Genomic DNA, 11918 nt, shown 5'->3' on the forward strand with positions numbered 1-11918 from the left:
ACAGAAAGTAGCAAATGAAACAGAGCTGAAATGGGAAAATGAGAAGGCCAGAGTTGGGCAGGAGCCTGAAGATTGCAATGTTGTTCCGTTTGAGGTTGTTGAAGAGGATCAGGATGATGAAGAGAGTGATGAAGATGACAGTGCTAACCAAACACCTACTCAGATTAAGCGGCCGAGCATGGCCAGAGGACCTGGGGATGGCCTTGAACACTCACGCAATAAGAGTCGGGGCAGGGGACGAGCTATGAATGACAATTTTGCAGGAGGGTATGAACGTGTTGGCGCAGGATCTGCAAATGGCTTCAAAATGCATGGAGCACCGGGCCGTGGTTTTCCTGCTTATCCATTAGCAAGATATGGTGGACCTCCAATGGGATTTGGGCACATAGATGGAGCGGTTCTTGCACCAGGGATGCTTTTGTCGGGCAGGCCGCCACCAAATGGAATATTTGTTCATGGTGGTCCAGGAATGATGGGACCCCCTGGCATGGTTGGGGTTCGTACGGGAAGCATTATGGCTGCATCAAGGCCTTCTTTCATGACTGGTCCTGGCCAGCAGCATGGTAGGTCAGGTGGCATGCCTTTTAGGCCACCTCAGAGCGGAAGCTGGGGACGGCGTGATCAGCAACTGCCAAGGCGCCAGAAGAATGAGAATACTTCAACAGGTGATAGATTGACTAGTGGTGGGGACTCTAGAAGTGGGGATAAGTCACATGAGCGGTTTCCGGCAAGTGAAGAAGCTTATGGGATGGGTGATGGGGAAACACGGCAGCTACAAGAGGACTATGCTGGCGAATCATACGGCAAGGATGATGATGACAGCTTAAGTGAAGATGAAGCCCCTCGTAGATCGCGGCATGGTGAAGGCAAGAAGCGGAGGCGTGACTAGCTCATGAGATGTGTGCTGATCGTCAGTCTTGGGAGACTTGCATTGCGGTTCTTTACGTGGTACAAATAGAATAGACTTCAAGACAAACACATAAGAGTCTGCAAAACTTCTCTCATATGCTTTCAAGAATGCTGGTTCTCTACTGGGCAGCTGGATGCAAGCCATTATGAGGATTAGAGGGATGACCTGGTTTTCCCGCTACGGGCAACAAACAGCATTGACTTCATATTTTTATGTTAGTGCTCCATTTTAGGGAAAAGAGGAGCTGGCCCAGGGGAAAAGAAGGGGGATAGGATTTCTTTTTTTTAATTTCGTCTTGGGGGGAAGGGGTTACCAGGGATTGTACTATATGGATTCACATAATTGTAACAAGACGCCTTTTGACATTGAAGGTCCATGCTGTTTATTTGTAAAATTTGGCTGTACTAGATTTCCTTCACATTGGTTGCCCAACATAGGGCACTTGTGAGTTAGAAAGACATCCATAAACCCTCAAATACACCAAATTTTTAACAAGGGAAGTGATGCTGATGTATTTTTGTGAAAGCTAAAGAGGTTATAACTGATAGGATGTTTCAAATTTGGGGTTCTTTTTCTATGGGTCTTTGTTGAAGAATCACGATGAATCTTGCTGTCTTGAAGGTATATGTGGATTCAAATGATTGTGAGGTGTTTATTTGTACAGTTTTGTTGTACTACAGTGCGTTTGCACTTGGCTTCCAAAGCACACTCAGCTAGATAAGGACATTCTTAAATTCTAAATCCATCAAATGTTAAAAATATTAGAAACCACAAATGAAAGTGTGACAAAACAACCCCCCAGCCAACCAACACCAAAAAAAAAAAACCAGCAAGTCTGGGTAGAAATGCGGAAAAAATGCATGGTGATAGGTTAAGAATCGTGCGAATTTGCAATTTTTTACTGGTATTTCTGGCTTGTATCTTGACAGGGAAGAATTCAGGTGTCTAGGAGAAACAACTTTCCCGGCCACTGGTCCAGGTGCATGCATGTGAATTGATTTGACCATCTCTTCACCCTTGTACATGGAAAGCATTTATGCCTTGACATGGCCCAAATTTTCATTCTTTCTGAACACTAACTTGGTTCTATGAATTGTCGAATTGTCGGAACATGTGAAACAGTCCTAGTGAAGTGCATTTAGGTTTTGTTTATATATGAATTTCTTAAATAGTATTAACTGTCTTTGTTTGCTTTAGCAAGACAAATCACTTTAATTTTTTGTTGTGTTGTGGGTGTTGCAATTTTTATTTTGAGCCAAATCATTACAAGCACATAGGTGTCCAGGGTATCCATTGTTTTCTCTGCATATTCATGCACGGCTCATTGGTGGACTTGGATAGAGCAACCCATTGTCATTATGATGTTGAGGATGATACGTAGACAACCCTCGGTGCCCCATGATATTACTATAGCGGAGTTTGTTATGCCACCTATGCTGGTTGTCTATTGTTCTAGAACATTTGCCTCATAAGCAGATCCAAAGAGATATCCCAATGGCTCTCTCTCACGTAAGCTTTGAACCATCTATATAGGTTGAGGAAGGAGACAAAGGATCATGGTATGCATAGGTGGTGACAAAGACTTTTACAAAGCATGGGCTTGGTATTGACCACGTACAACCATCCTAGCATGATAGGATGTCGTGTACATCCATCTCTCACCCAACTAGAGGAACAAAGTATTGATGCAGGACCTCTAAAGCTCTACACATGAGAGACGTGCATTTTAGCAAGGTAGCCTCTATGTCCAAAGAAGCTCTTTAGAGTAGTTATAAGTATTGGTTTCTATTTAGGACAAAATTTATAAGGTAATACTATACACATGATTCTTGATTAGAAGGCCACAATCCCTTTTGATCCAGGTATCATAATCTCGCAAGCAATCCATAGGTCTTTATTAAATTATATTACCAGATTTTTCACCTAACTTTTGTCTTGTTTCTCTAAGCAGCATTAAAAATGTCTTCGAATCCATAGCTTTAGAACCAAAATAAACCATTGATATTTTCAACGTAGCCTACTTGGCTAGGCACAATCAAATCCTATATGGAATCTACCATACCATAATTAGTAAGCCAAGTTATCCTTATGTAAAAAATGCTACAACATCATGTTATACTTACAGCTATTAAGTTAACAAGCATCTCACTTAAATAGAGCCCTAGGTACATTGAGGGATTCTTGTCACATTGTGCGGGGTGTTGAATTGGTCACACAGCCTCTGATTTAGATGGGTGAAGCAACTCCAAGGTAGAGGATATGAAGACAATGTTGAGAGGAGGTGGAGAGTGTGGAGCATTATGCATGTAAAATCTATGCCCCTATTAGAGGGACTCCCTACTTGGTGTGCCATGCTCTTTATGCGAGCTCTTAGAGAGACCAACACTATGGTCTACTATTAGTCTACAATATTTGCTAAGAGATCAACACATACTTGAACAATATTTACTTTGAACTGGAGATCTAGTACCAAATGGAACTAGCTATATTCTTGGAGCATTATTGTATGGTAGAACATGATTGTAAGGAAGGAGGGGTCATGCAAGTGAGAAAATGTGTATTTTATAACACAAGGTCCTGTATATAAGAGTAAATGAGTGGTGTTTAGGTTTATGCAAAACAACTCTCTGGCTTTGTCATGGATGATTGTGAGGATCATCTCTACTTGTTGAAGAAGGCACTAGATGGTATGAAACATGCACTCAAGGATTAATATCGAAAGATCAGAGCTTTCTCATTTATTTAGGTTTTGAGGGATCTCATGTCGATGCGAATATTTATGTGCTTCTTAAAGATGGTGGTATTTGTATCATTATCTTGTGTGTGGATGATATATTTGTCTCAAGTTTAGAGGACGATCTTGTTAGCTGGGTGAAAACTCAACTCCTGTCTACCTTTGCTATGATAGACATTGGTTTGTTGCATCATTTCCTTGGTTTGGAAGTAGCAGAGACTCCTAATGATATTTTCATGGCTTTGAAAAAGTATGTTTAGAAATTATTGGAAAAGTAGAGTATGGAAAGATCCATCTTTCTCCTATGAATCCAAATTTTGAGTCTTTCAAGGATGATGATTGTCCTTTGGTGGATGCTACGAGGTACAAGTAGCTTAATGGTTCCCTCATGTTCTTGGTTAAGAATCATCTTGATATTGCATGGCATGAATATGTTGAGTCAACTTTCTAGTTAGCCTCATCTCTCGCATTTGCAGGGAGCTCATTGGGTACTTTGGTTCATGGAGTTATTGCCTATGGTATTCACTACATTGGTGGTGATATCCTTGTTAGCTACATTGGTGTTGATTCGGTTGCTTGTGTTGATGCACAGATATCCATTATTGGTTACTAAGCTTGATATTGCATGGCATGAATATGTTGAGTCATGAGTAGTTTGGTTCATGGAGCTATTGGCTATTGCATTCACTACATTGGTGGTGATATCCTTGTTAGTTATATTGGTGTGTTGATTCCGTTGCTTGTGTTGATGCTCAGAGATCCACTATTGGTTATTAATTTTTCTTTGGTAATACTCTCATATCATGAAAATGCTAGAAGCTAAGCACCACTACATCTTCTTCCATATTGGAGCTAAGTACGTGTCTTCTTTTGGCACTACCTTTAGTGTTATATTAACTCTCACAGTGTTATTGCTTTTGCATAGAATCTTGTTGCTTGTGGCCAAGACTAAACATATCGATGTCCGTTACCACTTTGTTTTAGGATGAACGTATCATCTTGAGTATTTTCCCACCATTGATAATCTTGAAGATCTTCTCACCAAGTCTCTATCTCGACCTCCGTTAGATTATCTTCTTCTTAAGTGATGTGGATTTGGACCACCCACTAGGGGCTAAAGAGAAAGTGTTGGAGATATGTCATCACCAAATGGTGGCATCCTAGTCTACACGGCATGGTTGTATAGCCAGATTCAAATAAACACAAACGCTTTTCATTTATATGGAAGAGAAATGCTACATCTTCTTATAAGCCTTCTGCCATCATTGAAGGAGTGATTGGAGGGTTTGCTGCTTCCCTTGATTGTTAGCATTAGAGTTTCTATGACTTGGTAGTGAATTGGGGTGGGGGTCAACCCTAGATGATACTTTATAATTACAACCCACTTTGGACATGGTGGTATCCCATGCAACGAAGGTTTAGATGATAATATATTCTAGGGAGGGGGTGCATCCCTCGAATAACCTCTTCAACACTACAACCTAGCCATTTTTGTTATGGTTCAGGCCAATTGGCCAGACACCCATCTTACTAACCATACTAACCTTATCTCTATTCATTGGTAATTTAGATCAATAAGGAGTAGTGAGGTATTTGAATACTCACTGAGAGCTCCACCCAAAACACTGTGTTCTCCTTCCTCACATAAGACGTCGAGCATGCACGCATCCAGTGGATTAAGGTTTAGAGCTTCATCATCGTGAGTTCTTCATGCACTATTCGGAGCTAATTTGCAACCATTCTTGAGTTCTTTAAGAGGAAAGTATTGAGCCAGAGTGGTGTCCTTTGATGGAATACACATTGGAGCGCATTGGTGTGTGCTTACAAAAAGATTTGGAGTATGGGATTGTGGATCTGATATCTTTAGCTTGTGTTTAGATCATTTAGAAATTGATTTGGGACCATTTTACTATGATTCTTTGAACCCACAGTATGACGAATAAAAAAACAGGTTATTGCGGGTATTTTTTTGCCCAAAAAATGCATTTTTGGCCATGAAGCCATCAATGGCTATGCATAAGCAATACCACATAGAACATACATCATGGTCAAACACATATGGCACGCTAAAAAATGCATGAGACTGCTATTAATGGCAAGGATATACCGTCTCTCTCTCTCGCTGTCTATAATGTCAGAGAGAGTGCAAATATAGTTGATGTCGCCAAAGTTGATGTCGATGTCGGGTGTCACTCTTCTATGAAAGAGACACCTCACATGTGTATGTCGTTGTTGAAGGAAAAGTTGATGTTGCAAGTCAAGAAAATGGTTATCGATGCCAAGAAAATTGGGTGTTGATGTCAACTTTTGCCGTCAAACGGATGTGTCACCTACTCGAAGATGCCAGAGTCGCCCCAGGGGGATTCACCATGGAAAACTTATCACACCACGTAAGTGCAGGGGAGGGAGGTTTTCTTACAAGTTACATAAGCATATAAGTTAGGGGGAGGCTCCCAATAATTATCTCCCAAGCTTAAGATAAGGGAGGGGGTTATTATATTTGGGGGGGTGGAGGTGGGGGAGAGCTTGATCCGGGTTGATTACTTATAACGATCGATCACCAGTGTGTAGAACTCACATGAATTTTGGAGAAGTTTTCTATCAGGTCAAACATCAAATTTTGCATCAAGCTGATAGATAAGGGCTGATTTGGAGCAGGTCAAGGATTGATTTACACCAGATTTGGATGGGTTAGAATTGGACGAGTAGCCAGAGTGCAGGCTGATAGGGCACATAGTTTGAAAGTCAAACTAAGACGCATTGAGGGTACGTCTAGTTATCAACAAAAGTGCTTAGTATGTTTCCAGACACTATGCTACACACACTTTGACTAGTTTTACTCAATTAGATAATGTGAAACCTAAATTTTATATGTAACATAAGGGTATGATAGTTTTTTTCATTGATTGCCGTATAAATGTAGAAAGGGGGGTCATATTCCCTAATATGAGTCGTATATAGGGACTTTATCAAAGTTATCCGCTCGCATGTGGCATCCTGTTTTGTCTATAGAGAGAATCCCCCGGGGAGTTGCCTAAGCAAAAAATCCGTGTGTGTCTGTGCGTGTGTGTGTGTGTGTGTGTGTGTGTGTGTGTGTGTGTGTGTGTGTGTGTGTGTGTGTGTGTGTGAGAGAGAGTGAGAGAGAGAGAGAGAGAGAGAGAGAGAGAGAGAGGAGACTAATGTCATCAAAATTAGATCAAATGAACACCACCATTGCATTCGAAACAACCCCTAAACAAACCCTGGGTTTTGCATGAGGTTTTTTGAAGCCGAACACTAGGGGCCAGGTTACCACTGCAAGGTGGATTAAGTTGCCGACTCCAAGTTACACAAATGCATCTTCATTGGTTATGTGTAGATGGAGAGAGAGATTATCATCTCTGGCATCCAAAATCTTGGAGATTTGTTCGTAGCTCATAAGTGATCTTTAATGAATCAAAGACTCCTTTCTTTCTTTTGAAATATATATTAGACCTCTCTCCTTCTTGGGATGTGTCCCCTTTCTCATGGAGCTTATGCATGGATCTTGAAGGAAACCACAAGGGATTGTGGATGGCCACCAAGGGCTAGATCTGGGGCTAAATTGTGCTTCTGATGTAAGAAGAATGAAGGGCTGAAAATGCATATCTCAATGATAACGATGATGGGAAACAATGGCAGCACTTGATGCGGCAAGGGAATTGCCGCGGAGAGGCTCAATGGGCAACCGAAGTACCAAAATGCAACGGGAAACTCGCGAAAGCAGACCCACACCATTTTTTAGCGATGGAAAGGGCTCAAATCTAAAAATACTAGGGTTGATTAGGTGGACTACAAGTGTTGGGACTAATCTGGTAACCTTGAGGAAAAATGCTAGGGTTGTCTGCTGCTACAACAAATGCCAAAGGATGATCTGTGAGCAAACATTGGGTTGAATATAGTCTTTAGCCCCTATTCATTAACATGTGAATGCATGTTGTTGATTTGTACAAAATTGTGAACTTTTTTTGAACCACTTTCGTAGTTTTAAGACAATTTCTTTGAAATGTGTATCCCAAAAGTTGTCCATATACTTCGAATAGTCTCCTGGCTTTCAGATTTAGGACTCCTCTAGGTTGCAATGCCATCAGATTTAGCCTGATAAATGAAATATTGCTTCATGATAGCAATACTACACTCTTTCTATGTTCAAGGTGCCTCTCCTTGAGCCTTTAAGCTAGCCCGACATTGCCTGACACACATAAATACATGTCATATCATTTATTGCTCAGCAAAATTCATTCCACCAAAGGCAACATCAAATTGAGGAATGAGATTTAGGACTTCTTCAATGTTACTTTATCTACCATCAAAGGAAAGGAAATTGATATTATTTCTTCCTTGAAATTTTGGAGTCGATATAACTTAAACTTGCTACATGTAATTCATCTCTCAATAATCTCAAGCTAGTATGTAAATCAATAGCATGTCTTCACAACCATGATGTAGCACAAGTAGATTCTAAATGGTAAACATGCATAAGCTCAGACTATAAAATTCTAAGTTAAAATTGTCTAAGTTTAGGTTTTGAAGGGTTGCTTGGTGGTGGATTATCTACGTATAAGTTGGTTGCCGCCACAGTGTTAGGTAGGGAAGAAGGAGAAGGATGGATGTTACTCACATATGGCTTAATTAAGCTACATTTGCATTTTTTGTTGATGAGGCAACAATATCTGCTAGCAAGACATATTGGATATCAAATAATTTTTATTTAATATTGCCAAAGTTTATGTTATTCAAGCCATATTGTGCATGCATATTTGATGATGTTTATAGCAAGATGATGTTAGCAAGAAAACAAGTGAGTGGTAAGGCATTTTGAAGTATAACCTACCATGGTAGCTTGTATGATTGACTAAAGTTGACCTTGGATTGTCCTAGTTTTTGGTGAGTTCTAAATTTTTTGTAGGTCTATTAGCTCCTTTCTTGTTATTAATGGTGGTGTTTGTTTCATGAAGAAGTTATGAAGAGTGCGTGCACGGATGCATGCATGCTCGGTGCGCTATGAGAGGAAGGAGAACGCAGAGTGTTTTGGACGGAGCTCTCAGTCACTACTCCTTATTAATTTATATTACCAGTACATCCGTACCACCATGAAGCATTCAAGTGGCTTCACCCTACATCCATCATCTCCATGCAATATGTAAATCGCTTTGAGGGTAATCTCTTCATTAGAGCATTTGCATGATTGTTGTATGTATGAACCTTAATGAGATCAATGTGCTTGTTGCTAGCCAATATTTCCTGTATCACATGATAAAAGACTTCTATGTGTTTTGAATTGGAATGAAACAGAGTTCTTCGCTAGCGTAGTTGCACTCTGACTATCACAATGCATAGCATTAGAAACTGTCACATACTTTGCCTCTGTGGTGTAAGATGATGTACAGTTTTGGAGACATGACACTGCTGCTCCAACAAATAGAAAAACATAGCCAGAGGTGGATCTTCGACTATTCACATAACCTGCAATATTTGCATCTGTGTGGGCCTAGAATGGATGCATCACTATTCCCAAAGCACAAGCACTTGTCTATTGTACCTTTCAGATATCTCAAGATGCGTTTCATCGCTTTCAATGCTTTCTACCTAGATTTGACATAAATTTGATAACCTCTCTTATTGCAAAATAAATGTCCGATCTTGTGTCTACCGTGGCGACCATAAGACTGCCAATTGCCATTTTTGTTTTCTCAGCATCAGACTTGAGAGCATCATTCTTGCTAATTTTTTCATATGCATGCATTGGGGTACTCGATTTAGCCTCCCCCTTGCATATAAAAATGTTGCAAGACTTTGTGGATATACTTTTCTACTGACAACTCTAGTATTCCATGTTTCCTATCTCTCTTGATACACATACCAAGGAAGTGAGTTACATCTCCCAAATCCTTCATAGCAAACTGTGTGCTAAGTGACTTCTTCAAGATGCAAATCTTGTCTTTACCTTGTAATAATGAGCATAGCACGTACATAAAGTATCAAGATAATAATTGAACCATCATTCAACTTCCGTGTATACAAGCAGTAATCTTCTTGGCTCCTATCATAACCTTGGGACTGCATGTACTTGTCAAACTTCATGAACCATTGTTTTGAGTCTTGTTTTGGGCCATACAATGCCTTACACAATCTACACAACAATTTTGTCCTCGTAGGATTCTCGGGTTTGGCTTCAAAACCCTCTAGTTGTTTCATGTAAACATCTTCTTCTACATCCTCATGAAGGAAGGTCGTCTTCACGTCCATCTGGACCATGTCCTTAGTGGATAGTAGTCGAAGCACAAGATGCAATGTAGTCATATTGACCATTGGAGAAAAAATCTCATCGAAATGCATGTCTCTCTTTTGCTTGAAACCCTTAGCAACCAATCTAGCCTTGTACTTAGGCTTGGGATCCTCTGCTGTGTACGTCTTCTTGTACACCCATTTGCAAGTCAAGGCTTGTTTGCCTTTTGGAAACTCTGTCAATTCTTAAATCTCATTTTCCACAATTGAGTTATACTCAAATTGCATTGTGTACTCCCACTTCACGCTATATATCATCTCAATATCTTTTTGGTAGCATGTAATCTCTTTACCGTTAGTGACCAACAAATAGCCTAACTATGGCTGAAAATTCTATGGGGCTTGAGAGCACATGGAGATCTCCTCACTACCTAAATGTTGGACTTTGCTCTCTCAGGAGTATCACTAGCTCTCTTTGGAGAAATTACTAGTGGTTGGTGCATCGCTAGTAGACTGAGTTGTTTGCGTATTTGGGATTGAGGCTACATCCTTTACTCACTTTGCAATAACCTCTTCTACAACAAGAAGAGGAAGAAGGGAAATCCACCAGAAAATTCATGCAGAATATCCATGAAAAGGGGAGAAGTCCCAAGAAGGAGAGAGATCCAACGCATATTTCAAATGCAAGAAAGGTAACAACAAGAAGAGGGACAAGGTAGTGTATAAAAGAAACCATAAACTCTCTCCAGAAGGACCTGCAAATTACATGGACGAGCATACATATCTTGAATATGGGGACTTGAGTTATACTTATTGCATGCCCTCTCAAGGGAGAGAAAAAAGAAACCACATGCATCTCAAGTTCTCTCACATGACAACCTAGACACTAGATTATGCATTAGGGAAGGTTCATTATCAAGGTAGCCTATAAAAGAAACCATAAACTCTCTCCTGAAGGACCTGCAAGTTACATGGACGAGCATAAATATTTTGAATATGGGGACTTGAGATATACTTATTGCATGCCCTCTCAAGGGAGAGAGAAAAGAAACCACAAGCATCTCAAGTTCTCTCACATGACAACCTGAGTCCGCAAGCAGCTCCACTATGTTATGCATTAGGGAAGGTTCATTATCAAGACACTTTCACTCTAAATAATATTGGGTATACCCATTACTTTATTTCTTGTGATTTAGCTATAAATTTGGGTACCAAAGTTTCTATAATGGTTCCTTCAAAGTATAGATGGGTTGTGATTTGTTAGCCTTTTTCCTACTAGGTTTGAAATGAGCGCTCAAGGAAGCCATTCATAGGTCCCCTAGTTATGGCATCTGCCTAGCTAATGGCGTTAAATTGGTATCAAAGCTATGGACGACGTGGACCAACTTGCAAGACAATGTAGTACAGTGTGAAATCAACGGGAAAATGTTGTCCTACTTTACAAAAGATCTACACTGTAGAAAATAATTATATTCAATCAATTTAAATCAAATTGATCAAGCAATTTAATTATCTAGCTTGGGATTATCAAATATCATGCACAAAATTTATCATGTTTATGAAGAATCATTTACTTAATTTTGTTGGGTCTTTGTTGCACGCAAGCTGATTCACCTTCTAGATAGATTAATTTCTTCCTAAGCCTTGACCTTAATTTTGTTGGTCTTTGTTGCACACAAGCCGATTCACCTTCAAGGTAGATTAATTTATTTTCCTAAGCCTTGACCTTTTTTGTCATGCAATTTTTGCATGGCATTTTATGGCCTTGTATGGTTTCTTATACAGTCTCATCTTAACCTTTATACGATTTAATCTCATGTTAATTTCGATTGTATGAGGCTACATGCATGGATGATGGGAGCTAGCAGATTGTGCATAACATAGCAAGCTATTATTTTTTGAAAATCAAGAATCAATTTATAAATCAATTTTGTAGACTACCAATGTGCATAGGTAAGTAATTCGAGTAGGTGCTCGCTAGACAAAAACAAGGGGGTGGAAGCGCATGGTTTGCTAATTGCATGTGTC

General features: G+C 39.9%; 1 protein-coding gene across 3 annotated transcripts in view; it reads left to right on the forward strand.

Annotated features, from left to right (window-relative positions):
* LOC147430650 (30-kDa cleavage and polyadenylation specificity factor 30-like) overlaps positions 1–1455 on the forward strand; it is an 82173-nt gene extending 80718 nt beyond the window's left edge. For all 3 annotated transcript variants that reach the window (XM_086493247.1, XM_086493248.1, XM_086493249.1), the window contains one exon: positions 5–1455. In XM_086493247.1, the coding sequence (XP_086349373.1) occupies positions 5–889 (885 nt within the window). In that variant the 3' untranslated portion in view covers positions 890–1455. The remainder of the gene's footprint in view (positions 1–4) is intronic.
* The last annotated feature ends 10463 nt before the right edge of the window (positions 1456–11918 follow it).

Source organism: Adiantum capillus-veneris, chromosome 21 (assembly GCF_014529385.1).
Source record: "Adiantum capillus-veneris isolate H3 chromosome 21, ASM1452938v2, whole genome shotgun sequence".
In the NCBI taxonomy this organism is placed as follows: Eukaryota; Viridiplantae; Streptophyta; class Polypodiopsida; order Polypodiales; family Pteridaceae; genus Adiantum; species Adiantum capillus-veneris.